Raw genomic sequence first — 19107 nt, forward strand, 5'->3', positions numbered from 1 at the left:
TTCAGTTGTTTTTGGGCAGGGCAACACACTCACACACACTCGCACACCAGCGAGCAAACAACAAACACACCAACAAGTGGCAGCCCCGAAAGGTGAGAGAAGTAGAGAAAGAGAGAGAGAGGGACAGAGCGTCTCATTTACAATTGTTGCGAGCGGAACAAAAAGATGGGGTTTGCTCCTCTTCTTCTTGCGCGTTTCGCCCCACATTTCTCCCCCCTGCTTTGTTGTTGCTAAATATTATGCATATTCCAGAGACAATGGCGCTCTCTCCCATTGAAATGGCCCACAATTGAACGGTGATTCTTTTTCTGTTCCGCTCTTGCAACTCGGTTTATAAATAAGCTTGCCAGCGAGTGCGAGGGGGAGGGGGCGATGCAGCGCAAGTGGCGGCAAAAAAAAGCAACTCGCGCAGCTAAAAGAACAAAAAAAAAGGATGTGAAGAGAGAGGGGGGGAGGGCAGACGAAATACCGGTTGTTCGCTTAAATGGCCACATCCGCATTTATATGCACCTTGAATTAATGGCACGGCCAAGATTGTTTAAACAAAATTTTTCAGCACTCGCAAGCACACACACCACACACACGCACACTGGGTTTTACAATTATCTCGGCATCTTCTTCATCTTTTTTTATCTTTTATACAAATCTCAGGTTGTCTCGCTCGCACATTCACTCGCTGCGTTCGGATCGAAAAATTCTTTTGCTGCTGCTGCTGCGTTGTCTCCTCTCTTTTCTCTCGGTGTGTGGTTGTTGTTGCGCTGCGTTGCCTCAATTCGAAACTAGCAAGTTAATTAACTACCACGCACTCTCGGTTTTCAAATCATTACGCCTGCATGCCAATAAACACAGTATCTATTTGTGTTTTTGTGATTTAAAACGCAAAAATACAACACAACTGAACCCACACAATCGAATGAGTCTTCTTCTTCGATTTCTGGTCGATAGTTCTCTTCTTCTTCGATTTCAGGAGGCGTTATTACCAAACTATCGATAGTTATCTTCTTCTTTGATTTCCTTTTTAAAATATACCAAAAATATACTAAAACAGAGCGAATGCTCAGATTTAAAAAATATTTTATTTATTTTGTATTTCCTATCCCTTAATTGTTAAATAATTTAAATCTTCTAGTGGCTTATAATTATTTACTATAATGAATTTCGGTCCACAATTTATCAGCCGTTTTATACCAACATAATCACAACTTTTGAACTAGTAAGTTCACAAGTAATACTTTATAAAATCGAATTACCAAATATTTCAGTAAGTATTTGGAAAGCAACATACAAATTTCAAGTTCTTTAGAATATTTACTTGAAAAACATTTCGACCTCTTCGTAACTCACTTTTAAAGTCACCCCTTTTCTAGTTTAAAAACGTTTCTTTGTTTAAAACGAAATGTTTATTTAGAGACTATCATCTAAGCGGCTGGTTTTTTAGGGAGCGATCCAAAGGCGGAGATGACGGTGCCCTTGGTGCCCGTAACCGTTGTGGTCAGCGCAGGAAGAGTGGGTTTTACAACGGTCGAAGGTGCCGGCTGATCCCACTTGGACTTGCTGCAAGATAAAATCGAATTAACAATGAATTCTCAGATTTTTCAACAGCAAATTCAGTCTCACCGCTTTTTGGCCTCCTCCTCGACTTTTCTGGCCAATGCTGTGGCCTGCTCCACCTTGTCCATGTCCTTGCGATCCTTCTGTCGCTTTAGCATCTCTGTTTTCTGGACTGCCGCCAAGGACTCGTAGTAGGACTCCTCGCCCCACTGCAAAGGATCATAGATCTCGGGTGGATAGTTAGTGCCAAACTCGTTGATGTCGCAGAAGCTAATCAATTTGTCATAGATGCTGGGATTGCGGAACTCCTTGCGGTCCTGTATCACACGATTCATGTCCATGTTGGTCTGGCGCATCTTCGTGTACATCTTGGTGATTTTGGTGACCAATTCGGCGGACGGTTTGCCCTTGGGTTCGGGTGGCAGCTGGAACTTGTACTTGGCGTACTTGGGATCCTTTTCGTAGCTCTCTGCGGTACGTTCATCGGCGGGAAATCCACCGGATTCCTCGTCCACCTCCATGGGGGTGTCTCCGTCCTTGGAACCATTTCCTGCATTGCTCTTGTCCTTGGTTTTGGGACTGTTGCCATCCTGGGAATCGGAGCTATTGCTGTCTTCGCCACTGCTGGACTCCTCCTCGCTGGACTGGGCTGCTGCCCGATCCTCTTCTTCGTCAGAAATCAAGGTGTCATCCTGGTAACTCACCAGGCGGCGCACTTTCTTAGCCCGCTTCTTTTTCTTGTCCTTGGACCGCTTGGTTTCGCCATCCTGCTTGGTGGGCGTGGGCGAGGGTCGCTTGGGCGGGATTATAACCTGTTTTTGGTTAAATATTATGGGATAACTATGATTTTGAGACTCTTTGATTGGTGGTCACCTGGGAAGCCGTGGAGTTTTGGGAATCCGGACTGGCGTCGCCTTCATTCTCGGAATCCGTGTACTGTGCAGTCAAACTGGCCAGGGCGGCCATTTTATAGGTTGTTCTTAAGTTTTAATATACCTCAGCTGCTTTGTTTTTTAAAGATTTAATATTTCTTCATCTAAAAATGTTTTATTTTCCTTTTGGCTTTCAAACAGGGTTGCAGTATATAGTTTCTGGTATTTTTGTCTTGTGTAAACAAAGTGACCGTTTCGTAAACAAACGGTGGTATTTTTGGGTATTTCTTTGGTAGCTAATATTTTTCAATATTTTGGTATTAAAGATGATCTCGACGAAGGAAAAACCGGAGGAGCTGGACAGGATTCAGAAAAGGGTCAACAAGATCCTGGAGGCGCGCCTGGAGTCGGATAAGGTGAGTCCCCCAAAGCTGCCAAGTCAATCCACTCACTAATAAACCCCTTACCTTCGTAGGACACCTTGGACGCCCTGAGTGGCTTGTCAACCTTTTTCACGGAGAACACCCTGCAGAACCGCAGGAACCTGCGCAGCCAGATCGAACACCGCTCCGTGGGCATTAACGAGAACTTCCTGAAGGCCTTCCGCGAGGTGAAGCTCTCCCTGGACGCCGTCTGCGAAGATCTGGACACGATGGCCACGTCAGTGGAGACCATGAAATCGGATCTGGAGACCTCGAAGGCGCTAACCAAAGATCTGATAGAGCAGACAAACACCATGCAGCGGGAAAGGGATCGCTTGGAGGTCCACCAACAGATTGCCCAGGCTTTTCTGGCCCGCTTTCAGTTGAGCGGAGCGGAGCACCAGTTGCTCTATGGCGCCGCCAAGGATGCACCCATTGTGTCGGACTTTTTCCGGGTTCTGGACCGGGTTCAGAGCATCCACGCTGACTGCCGGCTGCTGATGCAGTGTGGCTACCAAACAGCCGCCCTGGACATCATGGAGGAGATGACGTTGCATCAGGAGGGCGCTCTGGAGCGGCTCTACCGCTGGACCCAAAACCATTGTCGCAGTTTGGAGAACAATGAAATAGGTCCGCTGATTGTGGAAGCCATGAGCCGGCTGCAGGATCGTCCAGTGCTCTTCAAGTGGGTTATTTAATGGGGTTGCCTTACCACTAATTCAATAATTCCTCTTGTAGATATGTAATTGACGAGTATGCCATTGCGAGAAGAGCTGTTTTAGTGCGCCAGTTCATTGAAGCCCTGACCGAAGGTGGTCCCGGTGGTAATCCCAAGCCCATTGAGCTGCATGCTCACGATCCCAAGCGCTATATTGGCGATATGTTTGCCTGGCTGCATCAAAGCATTCCCACGGAAAAGGAGAACCTGTCGTTGCTGTTCAAAAAGTGCGATAAGCAGGGTTAGTTAAGAGAACTCTCCTTGGTTTACTCCCTTACTTAATAAGACCTCTACCCACCCAGATATTTCCGACCAGCTTCAGAACGCCCTGGGTTACATAGCCGATGGGGTGTGCCATCCACTCAAGGTGCGAGTGGAGACGATACTCCAGGCGGAGAAGGACACCATCGTGTTGTTCACCATTTCCAATCTGCTGCGTTTCTACCAGCAGATAATGCGCCAGGTGGTCCAGGGCGGTAGTCTGGAGGAGTGTCTGGTGGAGCTTCAGAAGAGCAGCGAGCAGATTTACCTTGGTGCCTTGGCCTCCCAGGTGAGAAGCGTTCTGCAGCGACCCTCTGGAGGATCGGGTCTGGCCCTAGAACCCCCACAAAGGGACCTCATACCGCCGCCAAGCGTGGCCCGCTTGCTAAATATGCTCAAGGAGATCCTTTCGGTGGCCACCATGGTGGATGGCCGGCAGGCGGACATCACCAAGATCGTGAGCTGTGTGATCGATCCGCTGCTGCAGTCCGTGCAGGAAAGCGCCGCCCATCTGCCCACCGTGGACATGGGCGTGTACCTTCTAAACTGTCTTCATCACATGCAAAGCTCGCTGGCTGTCTACGAATATATGGATGAGCGCGTGGAGCGACTGCAGGCCCAGTCGGATGCCCAACTGGACACACTAACCTCCGAGCAGGCTTCGTCTCTGGTGGCCAACCTTAATCTGGGTCCAATCTACGCCATCCTGCAGAGCAATCAGTCGAAAATAGAGACGAATCTGCTGAAGATCTTCATGTCCAAGATGGACGCCTTTCTGGAGCTGCCTGATGTACTGCTTCTGCCGCAGGTGCAGCTCATCATGTCCAGCAGCCATCGGGCCGCAGTTCAAAAGCGCTCCTTCAACGTGATTGTGGCCATCTACAAGCAGATCTACGATCGAGTCCATGATCCGGCCAACGGCTTCGAGCAGCCGGAGCAGCTGCTACACAGGACGCCCGAGCAGGTGGCCCACATCCTGACCTCCATCTAGTGCAGAGGCTATTATTCCAACTTATATTATGCATTACTATAATTAATATCTATCCATTAATAAATCTTTGTACTTTGCTTGCAATTTGTAGTACAAAAGGTGTAGAAGAATATTATTATTTTCGCACTCGAATACAGTCTGTGGGGCAGCTATAAGTTTATAATTTAAATCATTCGTATATCTGATGCTGACAAGAATAAAATTGGTTGCCTCCACACTCGGCTAACTAAAGCTACAATTAAAATAGTGTTTCTCTAGGTCACAGTGGACCTTTGGAAAAGTTCCAGGGTGAGAGTGGAGAAGAATGCGGGGAAGTTAGTGGCGGCCAGTTGCTGATCGATGGGCGGATTGAAAGTATGTGAATAGGGCGACTCCAGCAGGGCCAAACAATTGGATTCGTTGAGGCTGATGTCTAGATAGTCGTCCGGACCCTCGGCAAACATGCTGGAAATGCTGCAAAGAGAAGATATATTGATAAGAAATTTAAATGGGGCCAAGTGTAGAAGACACCCACCGGTAGTTACTGTTGGCGCCAATACGATCGATCCTGTAGCCCAGTAGCATGTAGCACACATCGCGGAACTCCTCGCGGGCCGCCTTGAAGCAATCCTTCATCTTGCGCATCTTGCCATTGGCCGATTCCAAGTCCGCACGCAGCTGGTTAAACTCCTTGAAGTTCAGGGTCATGCCGCCCGTGCTGGTGGTCTCATTCAGGCGCTGCGTCTCATCGTCCTCCAGCTTCTTGTTGCGCCGCTTCAGGCGCTCAATCTCCGCCTGCAGCTTCTCCATCATGTTCTTGCTGGACTCGTAGGCCTCGGCAGCGGGGTTCTCGCTGAGATGCACCACCTTGAAGTCCTTCATGTTGAAGTCGCCGCGCAGGCAGCGATGCATCATCTCCAGCTCCAGTTCCTCCTTGCGGCGGCGCAAGCGGTCATTCTCCAGGCGCAGCGTATCCAGTTCCTTTTTAACGCTATCGTAGCCCTCGCCAGCGGGTTCGGCCAGCTGCTCCTGCTGGCGCATGGCCTGAATCTCACGCTCCAACGTGGCGCACATGTCCTTGTAGCCGGTCACGGTCCTCTCGAGCACCTCCACACGGTAGCGCACCTGCATGTCCTGCGTCATGTCCGCCACACTGGCATTGCTCATGGTCATGTCCTTGTCGAAGTTCTCCACCAGCTGCTTGTAGAAGTCGCGCTCCTTGGACACGGTGATCAGCTTGCGCTGCAGCCGCTCCTTGAAGTTCTTGTGGCGTTTCAGTCCGATATTCAGATCCTCGATGTTCTTCAGGTAGATGGCGCACTTCTGCTCCAGGTCACGCACTGATGTCTAGGGATATAAATTAGATAAGGATTTGGATAGAGGAAGACGAAACCTACCAGCAAATGCTTGGAGTCCGAGGCGGAGGAGGTCTTCTCCGCCACATTGATGATGTCCTCCTTCAGCAGTTGCTCAATGCGCGAGCGCAGGGCCATGGGGCTGACCAGAGTGTTGGCCAGGCAGTGATCCTGGGCCACCTTGACCCACTCCTTGAGTTCCTGCTCCACATGCGTCAGCTTCACCTGCAGGGAAGCCGCCTCCGCGCGAGCACCCTCCTCGCGATCTAGTCGCGTCTTGTAGTCGTGCACTTGCTCCTCCAGCAGCAATTTATCGCCAATCAGAGTGTTCAAATGCTTGTTGTGGGCACGCAGGCGCTCCACCTCAGCCATCAGATCCGGAATGCTGGCCAGTCGCTCCTGCGAGGCCTTGGTCACCTCCTTCCAGTCGCTGTACGATTGAATTTCGAACTCCAGCTCCCGAATGCGATCGTTGGCCACCTTCAGGTTTTGCGTCTGCTTCTCATAGTCGCCGCGCATCTCGTCGTAGCCGGAAAACCTGGCCTTCAGCTCCTCGTGGCGCCTGCGCAAGCGCTCCAGCTCATTGCGCGTGGACTGCAGCTCGAGATCGGCCCGCTGGGCCATCCGGCGATACTCGCTCAGCTCATTGCTGATGCACAGCTGGACATCGCGGGCATCCTCCACCTGCAGGTGCTTCTCCCTCTGCAGCTTGTTCATGGCCTCATCGTACTTGAGCTCCAGTTGGGCCAACTCCGTGGTGGCTCGACTGGCCTCATCCTTGAGGGCCAGCTCCCGTTTTTGCATCATCTCGAAGTCCCTCTGCAGGTCCAAGTACTTCTTGCTAGTGGTATCGCACTGCTGCTTCAAAGCGGAGCTCTTGTTCTCCGCCAGCATCATGGCCTGGCGGTGCTCCCGGGTCTTCTGCTCGATCTCATTGCGCAGCTGGATGACTATGGCCTTGGTTTCGATCAGATCGGTGCGCAGTTTGCTGCTCTGCCAGGAGCCAAAGGGATCAGTGGAGGAACTGTTCAGGGAGGCGGAACTATCGTTCAGGCTGCGATTCGGCGATTCCTGGCCCAGGCGGCGCTTCTTGGGTGCTGTTTGTATGGGTTTTTATAAGATAAGTGTTCTACAGTTGTTTTTAAACATGAAAAACACTTACTTGGCACTAAATTGTCGCTGAAAGAGGCGGAAAGCCGGTTGAAGAGCAGCTTCTTGGGCGCCGAGTGGGTGACGTCGTCGTTGAAGCGGGCCAACATGTTATCCATGCTGCTCCTTATGTCGTCCATGTTAAGTCCGGTATGGAGTTATAGTCGGTTGTGCGTCTAAAGTTTTAAGCCACTTCTTTTTCTTAGTTGTTTAGCTGTCAGAAATTATACACAGTGGTGGACTGCCGCTGTTTTTCACTAGAATCCCTGGTAGCAATTGGACTAGATAACTATCGCCTATCGCTAAGTCACTTTTTTATGACTTCTGGAAGATAAAAACACGATAAAAAACATTTTATAAGACCAAAAATTGTGCAGATTAAAAACAATCTTCCCAAAAACAATTTTTTTGCAACCTATGCGTTCAGAATGCGATATATTCGATAAATAGTGATTTCAGCGATAGAAAATTCTTCCAGGGATACAACCACCAAAATGGTCTTACTTTTTGGTATTATAAAACAGAAATACCCGAAATTTGAATTTGTTTTAATTTTTAGAGTTACAAAGAAAGGTTAAATAGAATAAGATAGAATAATGCCATAAATTACACTTATAAATTAGTAATAAAACATTTGAACTTATAAATTTTAAGTTTTTATTTGTGTCAGGTGCCCGTTATGGTGGGTAATTTATATAATATAATTCAGAGATTATATTTTAAATTATATATTTATAAGATACGTATTCAAAATAAACTCTGTTTTGCAATTATTATTTACGAAATTAATAAATAATTAATAAATAAACTTATCAGCCAATTAAGTTGGCAGCCCACTTTAGTATTCTCCAGTATGCATTTTCTCCACCACCCAAAAGTATGCCACAAAAATACCACAAGTGAAAGCTATGCATATCGATAACGATTATTAGTTTGAGTGCTGTTAAAAATAAAAATTAATTTGCATTGCATTTGTTTTTAGATAAAACAATAGCTATTTGCTATTACAAGTCATTGCATATCATGTGTTTCAATTCGTAAAGTCAATCGATATCAGGTGGTTGAATTTGTTAAGTCAATCGATATCGGGTGGTTGAGTTTGCGAAGGATCCGGTTAAGTGAAAGGAGATTTGTTCTCGGCCCAAAATGAATTAAATGTTATTGTTTTCGCATAAAATAAACTAATTAATCGCCAAATCAACAAATTCCACTGTCAAACGGACTAAGCTGAAACAATCCAACAACTGCCAAAAACTAGAGCGTATGTGAAGCAAAAGGCGTGTGTACGATACACACCAAGCGATAAGAAGGAAAAAACGGTTAACATAAAGCTTTCAAGGATAAGAAAGTTAAACTATATTTTAGAAAAAGAAACAAAAAGAAAAACAACGAAACGCGTGTGCCGCAAAAATTGGCGAAAATCGCAACAAAAAAGTGTATGTCAAAAAGGAAAATGTGGCTCCGCCAGCGATAACGGTACTCCAATGCGCTCTCTCGCACGCACACAGACACACACACCGCACACCACTACCATTGCCACTGCCAAATAGCGAGTCCTGACCAACAGCCGCACCTATAAAAGTGGGCGTAGGTAGAGACAAGTTACTGTAACGAATTGCCAAATAGAGATGTATGCTAATTGTTTAAACAAATCCAACCTGGCTTAATCTAAATACCCAAGCGAATTCCGATACACACCTATACACACACACACGCACACTCGTACCGACGCAGGAGGAGGAGGAGAGGAAGGGAAACTAAACGAAAGGACAGGATAGGAGGGCAAGAAGAAGAACGTAGCAGCATCGGCGCGTTGGAGAAATGTGCGGGAAGAGAAGATTGAAAATAAACGTGTAGTAGAGAATTTTTGAAGCACTCACACGCACACCACCACCACCTCCCACACTCTTTCTCTCTCTGTCTCTCTGCTTATCCCGTTTGCCGCCTACACACATACACATACACGTACGCTCTCGTATCGCGAAAAGCGTAAGCTTTGTTGTTGCTTCTCCCACTCCCTCTCTCTTTCCGAGGAGCTTCTGGTGTTGTTGTTGTGGTTGTTGCCGCTGAGCAAATGGCAGACCCTCTAAGCGGGCGCCGCTGGTGATAACATGTCGTAATGGCCAGAGAGGTAAGTGCAAACGTGCTAAAAGCAAAGCCGGCAACTAAGGCTCAATAACCGTTTCGATTTACCCGATCAGAAGCATATCGAAAGTTCACCTGCAAGAATCAGCTGTTCTCACTTCATAACCATCATTCATTTTTTAAGCACTCAACGTTAACGGTTAACAGTTCTAAATGTTAACCGATTAACCTGAGATCTAGTTAGTCTAGAAACATTTTTTGATAAAAACTGAAGCTTTAAATAAAACTCATATTTATTGTCACAGAAATCTAATGGGTTACAATTTATATTGATGTACGTAAGAACTCCAACCAAAGATATTTCTGTAACGTTAAAAATTTATATTAATATATATTATTTTATATATTAACATTTATATTGATGTACATACGTAAGAACTCCAACCAAAGATATTTCTGAAACGTTAAAAAATTTATATTAATATATATTATTTTATATACTACAATTTATATTGATGTACGTAAGAACTCCAACCAAAGATATTTCTGAAACGTTAAAAAATTTATATTAATATGTGTTATTTTATATATTAAAATTTACATTCATGTAGGTAAGAACTCTAACCAAAGATATTTCTGAAACGCCTTAAAGATAAATATGCTTTCAATAGTACCCTTATTTTTACAACACTACAAATTTCGACAGAATTAAGCTCTTCAGCCTCAAAGAAATTTGGTTTAAAAAGATTCAAAGAAAAAAACATTAAAGCCCGACCTCCGGTTATTTTCTATTTGTGAATTTAATTTTAAAATCTGTATGATGCAGGGTGTACATATATTAAAAAAATAAAATTTCTAATTACATCGATTGAAAAGTTATATTTTTATTGTTCTGTTAAAACCGAAGGTGACATAAATCTCTTGGGGATAAATTCGGGTCATACTTTCATCAATAAAAGTTCCAGAAGAATTCTGTGTCTGTGATATGACCTTTATTTTTTAGATTTTTTCATGTTAGACAGAAAAGTTTTTTTTTAAGAGATGAAAAAAAAAGTTTTTCCAAGTAAATTTATATATTTGGCATTTTTAGCAACCGTTATTACTTTAAGATTTAATCCAATTTTTTTTTTCACAAGTTAACAAAGTATCCACCTTGCTGAGTGCGCACTGTAGCTTTAATGAACTATGCAGCCTGGTTTGGGCTGCAGGAGGCTCTGCTGTATCTATTTGAATTTTTCATATGACAACCTTTGCGAGTGTATCTAGCAAGGCGTATCGCTGCGGATGCTCCGCATTCGCGTCCGCATCCGCTAGAGGAACCTATTAAGCCTGTGGCCCGCATTAGTCTCTTTGTGTGCGTGTACCCCAAGCTCCTGTTCTGCATGTGTGTGTGTGTGAGTGTGTGTTTGTGCATGTTTTATGCAGTTCCTTCGTTTCGTTTTGCTTTGCGGGTGAGTGAATAGCTTTGACCCAAATAACTGAGGTAATACCTACGCCTCACAGATGTGCCACTCCCCCAACGCCCTCTTCCCCCCCCCCCCCCCCCCCACCATTCCACGTGCAGCTGCAACTGTTGTTGTTCTTCTTCCTCTTCATCCACCCCCTCTAAAAGGAATTTTTCTCTCTGGCTTTCCGAAAATTGTTGCTTTGAGAGCTTGTCTCCAAAAAAAAAAAACCCAAAATTAGTTGCAAATTCCCCAAGCTTAGGAATTCCCTTAAAAGCTGTTAAAAATGCAACCGAGATTGCTTTCAGTTGGCAGTTGATCTGGCATTATTTAGCATAAACAAAACGAGAATGTCTCCACTGCTTCTTCTTGCTGCAATTAAAAATCTCGGCCAACAGCAGTTACAGTTATTTTAGAGCTCTGTTATCCTTTAACATCTACAGCTGGCAATGCTTTTTTGAGAGAGAGACAGAAAGAGAGAGAGCTTCATATAAAATTGCATCTCTCTCTCTTATTATTTTTATTAAAAGACCTAAATGTTTAATGTTACAGTTTAAATGTTAAGCGTGCTATGACCCCTTAAAAGCTCTCTATTTTCCTAGGACAAACAGTCCGAAAAGTAACTGTTAATTGATCGGCATTGATTGGTTGTAAATATTGACAAAATCAAACGCTTGGGATCCCGAGGAATACTTGTGGAGCGATTCGCGGGAGAAGGTGCGCGCGCCTTGGCGTCCTGATTATATCACATTGATGCAAATCTAGGCCAAAGCACGGTCAAACATTGTTAACTGTTAAAACAGAGAAATTTGAATTGCAAAAGGCTTAAAATAGAGGTAGAGGGATATAAAAAGTGAAACTAAAATATAGTTAGGAAGCTTAATGTTTAAGGATGTGTTGGGGGGGAGGGGGCCTCTTAAATGAACTAGATAATAGTAACGGTACTTTTCCCCACTCTCTATATCCATCTCCCTCGCTCCCGCAAAGCTTCGCGCTGCATTTCACCTCGTTCTCACTGCACTTCTCTCGCGCTTATGCCTCGTTCTCATTTCGAAACGCTGTTAAAGCGCTGCAAAAACGCACCCAGCCCCAAAAGTCGTAGTGGATTCCGATGCAGCATCTCATCGCATCGGGAAAAACTCACAGTTTGCTCTGCCAGGCTGCCAGGCACACAGGCAGCGAAGGAAAAGGCTGCTGCCAGTAGTAGTGGAAACACCACGCTTTTTAAACTGGGTGTGGACTAAACTAAAATCCAGCCTTTTTCTACTACAAATAACTTTCTAAAAAAATAATTAAAATTAAGTCCCCCAAAACTAAGGCAGCAGCAGCGTTAAATGAAAACGAAAACTCGGCGGTTTCACGGGCAAAACGGGCGCTGCAGGCGCGTAGTATCCGTAAAGTGAAAGTGCGAAGGTCAACCCGCCCTGACCTGCCCCAAAAATACGAATACGAATGCGAAATACGAAATACGAGCAGTGAAAAGCGAAATTTGAGGCACATCTGCTCAGCTCAGTTTTTACAACAAACTTAATATACGAAAAAATTAAGTGAACGAGAAGGAACCCTTTTTACCAAGAAACAACATTTTGTGCCAAAGTGCGGTATTTTTTTCGTGAGCCCCCTTAACAATTTTTGTAATAACGAATTTTCCCCCCTAAAACGCAAGGCATTTAACACTCAAACAATAAGCAATAAGCTTTAATATTTTGTAAAACTTTTGGTAAAAAAAAAAGAAGTATTCGAAAACTGTTTTTTACAAAGCGCACACAGCGCGGGTTTATATAACGGATTTTAGAAACGGACATGGATTACTGGAGCCTGGAGCTCCAAGTGTAAGACGACCTTGGGAGCACAGAGGCACAGAGGCACGGCCCACAATCGCAAGGCAGTAGTGCAGATTCGGCCTAAAAGTGGCTGGCAGCAGCAGCACCACCAACAGCACCACCAGCACCACCATGTGGTCCAACGCCCTGTGCACGCTGGGCGTGACGAAGCCGCTCTGCAACTGTCTGAGCATCAGACAAGTGGCAGCCGCAGCTGCGGCGGCGGCCCAGGCCACGCAGGGCGTTGCTGCCTCTGCCGCGGCAGCGGGTGGGGGCGGAGTGGGTGGTGGGGCCATCACAACGGGCCCCTCGTCGGGCACAAACGGCGGACTGTCCGGAATGGTAATGGTTCTGCCTTATAGAGGCATAGGTATCATCATTCAACTCCCTTCAATGAGCATACATTTAGTTGTTAGCTGGTTAGGTCCCAGGTTCGCATCCCTATGCTGTTTTACGAAAAAATGCTACTATTTTAAGGACTTCTTAACTTAAACCTTGGGTTAAGACTTATAGTTATAGCTAACATATTTTTCCTTGCCATTATCCTATGGAAGTATTTCAAACTCACAATCTTCCATAGAAAAAAAAAATTTTTTTTTTTCTTCTACTTACTTTTTTTTTTTTAATTTTTATAGATTTTTTATAGGGTTTTATTTGGCTTGTTAAGACTATTTGTGGTTATATTAAAGTTAGTTTAAGGCTAGTTGATAAAATAATCAGCTGTTAAAAGAAAAAAATTGGTTTCCCACAACTGCCTAAAGCTCAAAATAATCAAATTTAATATATAGGAGTATTCCAATAGCCCTGCTTTTGCACCTTTGTACATTTATTAATTTCAGAATTTATAATAGCCAACCAATACCGCCCCCCTCCCCCTCTTCCACCCCACATTGCCATATGGCGTTGGGGCGCAGCAACTGACCTATCCCAAAGGGAAAAAAATCAGAACGAGGCGAGGGGAGCTCACCAAACACAGAGCGAAAGAAATGAAATATTTTTATGAAAAGTTTTCTGCTTGTTTTCGGTGTGGAGGAATAAGCAAAATGTCAACATGAATTTTTTGTAATTTTTCAAACATTTTATTTTGGGGTGAGTGGGTGGTGTGTGGGGGGGGGATACAGGGGAATGGTTGGCCGAAGAGAGATATTTGTATTTGGCTCGTGTGCTGCACTCGTTACTGGGTCACTGGAGCGCCACACTCATGTCCTTGCAATACATTAAACATTGCAGCTTTCGTCCTGCTCGGCTGGCCGTTGTTGCTTTTGTTGCCTGCAACTGTTAGCCAACAGCTGTGCGCGCTGTTAGCCAAAAGGATACGTTTTCACTTTTCTTCGGGCCTTTAAAAACTATATCTTTTGGTCTTAAATATAAGCTTGTTTCTTGTTTCTTCTTGTATAGGGTTTGCTACCTATTTCGGTACATCTTTTGTATATTTTCTATATTTAATCTGAGTTGTAGCCCGTTGTGGCCTTGACATTTGCGCCCTTTTTAAACAAGCCCGAGAAGCCCAATTAGCGGGCTGAGGAAATTATGACACAGCCCGGGCCTGCTGCCACACCCACTTGTCAGTTTTTCGTGCGCAGCGTTTCACAGGTGTCACGCCCATCCTGCATCGCACATCCCACATCCCCCCATCGCCCCATCATGCCACCACCCCTTTCGCCTTTCGCCTTTCACTTTCCCCTCGTTCAGCGCATAGAATAGTAATTCGTAAAGCCCAACTAATCCAAATTTCTCTTCGCAGGAGTCTCGCGGCAAGAGACCACTGAAAATCTGGGACAGCTGGCGGAATGTGCGCAAGGGCGTCGTAGTTGGGACCTTCGAGGAGCTCTTGGTCCGCGGCAAGGATAAGCTGGGGGTTCCTGCTTCAGAACCGGTGCGCGTTGTTCTGGAGTGTGATGGAACCCAAATCGAGGATGGCGAATACTTTCGCACCCTGGCCAACAATACGGTGCTGCTGCTGTTGAGGCAGGGCGAGCGCTGGTATCCCACTGGCGTCGATGTCATAAAGGCTGGTGGGTGTAACTATATGCTATATAAAGCTTGAGATCAGTACTGTTCGCGGGAAATGGGTATTAACTAGCTGGGATCCAAATATAAGCTATGTATCCAATTGGCATATCCAATTTATATAGTACTGCTAAAGGGAAATGTCTATCAACTAGCTGGAATTTTATATGCTTTATACATAGATACCATTTGAGTATCATGCTTGATTTATTCATCCTCAGATAAATAATATGTTTTTATTACTAGGCAAATAGTAAATTATGAGTTGCGCACTCAAACGATTTTTATATGGAATAATATTTGATCAAAAATTAAAAAAACCGCATTTTATGCTGTCATTTTGATCTTATTGCTACGTTTGCAAAGAATTAGTGTTTCATTTTGCGACTTTTAAACAAAAATGTCTGTTTTCAGTGTTTTCCTGTCACTTGTTTTTGAAAATTAAGGTTTATTTGCTGAGAATTGCAAGAAACTATAAAACACTGCCTACTAAAATCCAAATTTGTATTAAGATTTGCTTGAGGAAATGACTATATCCAAGAACTATGCTCTATCGAAATGGTAATCAATTAGTTTCGCACTTAAAAGAAACCATTCTATAAAGCTTGTTTAAACACATTATTTCAGTGCCAATGGTTTATAAATTAATTTCAAGTCTGCCTAGTTTGTTGATTTTGTTCAATTTAAAAGCAACGAAAATTTAAACAATGATCTTGAATTTGTACCCCTGTTTTAAAACACATTTTCGCTTGTTCCTAAATTAGATCGGAAAAACAATAAATTGCAGTATTCTTTCAATGCGATTCCCTTCAGAAAGCTATTAAAGTTTTCATTGTTAACATTTAATTGCAAACAAAAAGAGTTATGGGTAGAAACAAAGAATTAAACAAATGTTTTACAAAAACAATTGACTCCTCGTAAGGTCGCATTACTTAAGGACAAATACGTGTTTGCGAATTAGGCATATGTATGTTAGGTTCTAAAGGTATATTTATAGTAAAAGCATCCGAACCCAAACTTTTTTTTATAGACTAGCAGCCATAAAAGAACAAAAAGTTTCAACCAGATGGCAGACTATCGAAAACTAGAATGATTAAGGCTATAAATTTTATAAGGGTAAAATATGTCGAGGTACTATAATTTAGATCTATAATAAGCAAGCTAAAAATTACTCCAATTCGACTACGAAAAGAGTGATTGATCTATTAGTACTGAACTCTAGTTAACCATTCCCTACCAGCCAACCAGAACTGATCCCTTCCTTCTCTCCCACAGCCATATCAGCTATTCCGAAAATCGTCTGTGAGACGATCCATGCGCTGGAGTTGCATGATGAGACACCGTCGTGGAAGATCATGGATAACAAAGGGCGTGTCACGGTCGTCCTGCACTGGGATCAGCGGCAGGGCGGAGGAAGCGGCGGTGGTGGGAGTGGTGGCGCCGGCGGCGGTGTGGGGAGCATGTGCTCCGGCCTGGGCAGCAGCAATGGCCTGCTGTCCTCCGACAAGTATTCGCCCTCGAAGAAGGGCCTCTCCGCGCAGAGTTCGCTGGACAACAAGTCGGTGTCATCGCAATCCTCACAGCCGCGCTATGCCAGCCCCCAAATAACGGTGATCAGCGACGATGGACCGGCGAGCATATACCATCCCGGTGGCGTTGTCCTGCCGCCAGGAGTTGTGATACCCGGCGGCAGCAGGCGGCTTTCCAAGCAGGGCAGCTCCTTCGACAGCACCGTGGGCGTGGGCGTTGGGGCGGTCCATGTGCATACGCCGGAATGCGCCCACCACGCCCACACGCCCAGCAGGGCGGGCAGTCCCAGCACCACGGAGTGCGACTTCCACTGCTGTGCCCTGCACGAGGAGGGGCGCAAGATCGCCGTGCACAAGAGCGTGGCCACGTCGCCCATCCAGGACGGTAGCAGCAGTCCCCAGCCGCAGTCGGCACCATCGGTTATGGATCCTATGCTCGGCGGCAGTGGCAGCAGCGGCGGTGGCGGAAGCGGCAGCATGCAACGCCGTTCGTCGGGCGCCAAGGGACATGTGCGATTCCTGGACATCGCCCCGGAGCGGGATAGCTCCGAGAGCGAGACGGAGAACACGGTGATGGAGGACGACAAGACGACGACGGAGAAGTTTCTGCTGTTGATCGACCAGCTGTCGGTGGACCAGAAGCGCCACCTTAGCATCAAGGACATCGGCATCATACTGGAACGCCTCAATTCCAAGATCCTCGACGTGGAGCGATTGGATCGCGAGTCCGAGTCGGACGATTGCTACAACTGGACGATAAAGGCGACAATACGCGGCGATGCGCTGCGCGAACTGGGCGTCATTTACAATGGCAACTACTATGCCATCTCCGAGCATCCCGGCTACAAGGAGGAGCTGGAGGAGAACGGCGAGGAGGTCGAGGAGGAGGAGGAGGAGGATGAGGAGGACAGAATTTAGAGTGCCAATGATGGGCGGACGGGCAAACCCACAGGTTCACGAATGTCCCACGTTGGGCGCCACGGAAGGTATCAATAAACTAGCGCATTTTACAGAAACAAAAAACGAAAAAAATTGAAAAAAACCAAAAAATAGGAGTAGCCCAGCAGCTCAACACACACACACACACGAACACACTCACACACACACCAACATGCATACATATATACATATATACTTATATAAAATAATTACGAGAATATAATAATGCAAGTCGCACATTGTACAATAGTGAAGTAAGCATAAACGTGAATTATAAAAAAAAAGGCGAAAGCAAAGCAGCCACACACCCAGAAACACACACGTACACCCACGCCCACAACAACAGCAACAAGCGCGAACCATGTTAACGCAGTTTTTGTAGCATTTAGGCCATAATTCTCATAGACGGGGACCGACATTAAACGATGGAGCGAAGCTGGTTGTAAACGGTGAAGCGGCAGGCTTGTAGCATAGTAGCAACCATTTCGAAAACCAAGCATTTAGCCCCTACAGCTCGCTAACCATTTATAATCAGCTGCCCAACGAATATACCATTTCGAATTCAACCCATAGATCAGTTGTAATCCCCGCCCGAAACACCCATCCCTGTGTTGTTATCGTTGTTGTACAATAGATGTTTCGTGTTCCGTTGTGATTGTGTGCCAAAATAGCCTTATTTAGTTGGATAGCCCCACACACAGACTGCCACTCGAGTCAGGAAATCTAATCTAAAACCCAAAGACTATAAGTTGTGAAAGAGATATAGATAACAGAGACTATAAATTGTTGTTGAAGCCAGAAGCCAGAAAAGAAAAAGATGACGGGTTCTAACTGATAGGTTCAGTCGGTCTCTCGTTTCCTATGATGTAGTGAGTTCCTCAGTTTGCTTATCGACCCACCCCCAGCATTTGTATAGTTCCTGGATAGCGCCAATCTCTGTTTGAAGCCTATTATTTGTTAATGTTGTTGCATTTATCCCCCGAACAAAAAAAAGAAACACTCCACAAATCATCCGCATCAGCATGTAAAACTGCCGTTATTTGTAGTGTTGTCAAACGTTCAACAAAATCGCGCACAATGTTAAAATTAAACACAGAGAATAGAAACAATAAGCAAGATGCTCGAGGCTCGATGCTCAATGCTCGCAAAATGCCCGACGAACAGACTAAAATATGTGTGTAGTAGATATAGACCGCCCCCGCATGGCCTCCAAAATCAGCCGTAGATCCATTGGGAGTATCTATCAGAAGACATCACACGATCGCAATCGAAATTGTAATTGAACAAATGCGTAAAGCGAAAAACACTGCCAACATCGCCATTAGCATTCGCATCTGCATCTGCATCCGTTGGCTTAGACTTTCAACTTCCGGAACTGTGACTGTTCCATACGGGTATCAAGCAATCGGGGTAAATTGAGAGAGCAGTAGGTTTAAGGACTTTTAAAAGATTGATCTTCTGAAGTAAAGAATATGTTTCCGATGTCGAGAACAACGAGTTTCAAAATGTAGTAAAATGTGGTTAATTACTTAAACAATTTTAAAACTGTTATAAAAAAGTTCTTAAGTTTAAAGTTTAAAGCTAACCATAATAATTACAATTTTGTAGTGTTAGAAAACGTTAAATACTGCAATATTTCATCTTACAAGATCGTTTATAAAGAGTTTTCAAAGTGATATTTCGAGTTCTGTAATATTTAATCACACAAGAACGTTTAAAAAGAATTTCCAAAGTGATATTTCGAAATTGAATTTAAAATTCCTAGCTTTAGATAGTCTTGTTCTTCATTCAAGAATTTTTTTCTATGTTTTAAATAGCCAATTTTCTTTATCTGTAGTGTCCCTTTAGGAAATAAAAAGCAGTCGTAGCTGGTCTACGAGGCTCTTCATTCTGTCCTGGATAAGATCTATGGTCATTTGATTTGGAAACTTCTGCTGCTCCATCAGATCCTCAGACACCTTGAGTAGTAGGCAAAATG

The 19107-nt window shown here is 44.8% G+C and overlaps 5 protein-coding genes across 5 annotated transcripts in view; 2 read left to right on the forward strand and 3 right to left on the reverse strand.

Annotated features, from left to right (window-relative positions):
- The window catches only part of LOC119551744 (serine/threonine-protein kinase N), a 39000-nt gene extending 38057 nt beyond the window's left edge, over nucleotides 1-943 (reverse strand). The window contains exon 1 of the mRNA XM_037861249.1: nucleotides 807-943. The gene's annotated coding sequence lies outside the window, so the exon portion shown is untranslated. The remainder of the gene's footprint in view (nucleotides 1-806) is intronic.
- A 442-nt stretch (nucleotides 944-1385) lies between these two features.
- Nucleotides 1386-2638, reverse strand: LOC119550009 (SAP30-binding protein). Its single transcript, XM_037858432.1, has 3 exons — nucleotides 2425-2638; nucleotides 1618-2363; nucleotides 1386-1554 (listed from the first exon to the last, which is right to left on the reverse strand). Exons 1-3 carry the CDS (start codon nucleotides 2515-2517, stop codon nucleotides 1419-1421), a joined length of 975 nt encoding a protein of 324 aa, XP_037714360.1. The 5' UTR covers nucleotides 2518-2638; the 3' UTR covers nucleotides 1386-1418.
- A 103-nt stretch (nucleotides 2639-2741) lies between these two features.
- LOC119550008 (conserved oligomeric Golgi complex subunit 6) lies at nucleotides 2742-5053 on the forward strand. Its single transcript, XM_037858431.1, has 4 exons — nucleotides 2742-2839; nucleotides 2899-3530; nucleotides 3584-3804; nucleotides 3866-5053. Exons 1-4 carry the CDS (start codon nucleotides 2750-2752, stop codon nucleotides 4813-4815), a joined length of 1893 nt encoding a protein of 630 aa, XP_037714359.1. The 5' UTR covers nucleotides 2742-2749; the 3' UTR covers nucleotides 4816-5053.
- Nucleotides 4894-7707, reverse strand: LOC119550007 (mitotic spindle assembly checkpoint protein MAD1). Its single transcript, XM_037858430.1, has 4 exons — nucleotides 7312-7707; nucleotides 6192-7246; nucleotides 5330-6141; nucleotides 4894-5268 (listed from the first exon to the last, which is right to left on the reverse strand). Exons 1-4 carry the CDS (start codon nucleotides 7436-7438, stop codon nucleotides 5070-5072), a joined length of 2193 nt encoding a protein of 730 aa, XP_037714358.1. The 5' UTR covers nucleotides 7439-7707; the 3' UTR covers nucleotides 4894-5069.
- Nucleotides 7708-8367: 660 nt separating this feature from the next.
- On the forward strand, nucleotides 8368-17425 carry LOC119552080. Its single transcript, XM_037861856.1, has 3 exons — nucleotides 8368-9429; nucleotides 14396-14666; nucleotides 15937-17425. The coding sequence occupies exons 1-3, from the start codon at nucleotides 9418-9420 to the stop codon at nucleotides 17106-17108; spliced, it is 1455 nt and encodes a 484-aa protein (XP_037717784.1). The 5' UTR covers nucleotides 8368-9417; the 3' UTR covers nucleotides 17109-17425.
- Nucleotides 17426-19107: the final 1682 nt, after the last annotated feature.

Source organism: Drosophila subpulchrella, chromosome 2R, assembly GCF_014743375.2.
Source record: "Drosophila subpulchrella strain 33 F10 #4 breed RU33 chromosome 2R, RU_Dsub_v1.1 Primary Assembly, whole genome shotgun sequence".
Classification (NCBI taxonomy): Eukaryota; Metazoa; Arthropoda; class Insecta; order Diptera; family Drosophilidae; genus Drosophila; species Drosophila subpulchrella.

Coding starts and splice junctions, on each gene's coding strand:
- LOC119550009 (XM_037858432.1), bottom strand. CDS start 2,517: ATGGCCGCCCTGGCCAGTTTGACTGCACAGTACACGGATTCCGAGAAT. Junction 2,364..2,424: donor AAAACTCCACGGCTTCCCAG/GTGACCACCAAT, acceptor AACCAAAAACAG/GTTATAATCCCGCCCAAGCG. Junction 1,555..1,617: donor GAGGAGGAGGCCAAAAAGCG/GTGAGACTGAAT, acceptor TTTATCTTGCAG/CAAGTCCAAGTGGGATCAGC.
- LOC119550008 (XM_037858431.1), top strand. CDS start 2,750: ATGATCTCGACGAAGGAAAAACCGGAGGAGCTGGACAGGATTCAGAAA. Junction 2,840..2,898: donor CGCGCCTGGAGTCGGATAAG/GTGAGTCCCCCA, acceptor TTACCTTCGTAG/GACACCTTGGACGCCCTGAG. Junction 3,805..3,865: donor CAAAAAGTGCGATAAGCAGG/GTTAGTTAAGAG, acceptor CTACCCACCCAG/ATATTTCCGACCAGCTTCAG.
- LOC119550007 (XM_037858430.1), bottom strand. CDS start 7,438: ATGGACGACATAAGGAGCAGCATGGATAACATGTTGGCCCGCTTCAAC. Junction 6,142..6,191: donor CGGACTCCAAGCATTTGCTG/GTAGGTTTCGTC, acceptor TTATATCCCTAG/ACATCAGTGCGTGACCTGGA. Junction 5,269..5,329: donor GGCGCCAACAGTAACTACCG/GTGGGTGTCTTC, acceptor TTCTCTTTGCAG/CATTTCCAGCATGTTTGCCG.
- LOC119552080 (XM_037861856.1), top strand. Junction 14,667..15,936: donor CGTCGATGTCATAAAGGCTG/GTGGGTGTAACT, acceptor TCTCTCCCACAG/CCATATCAGCTATTCCGAAA.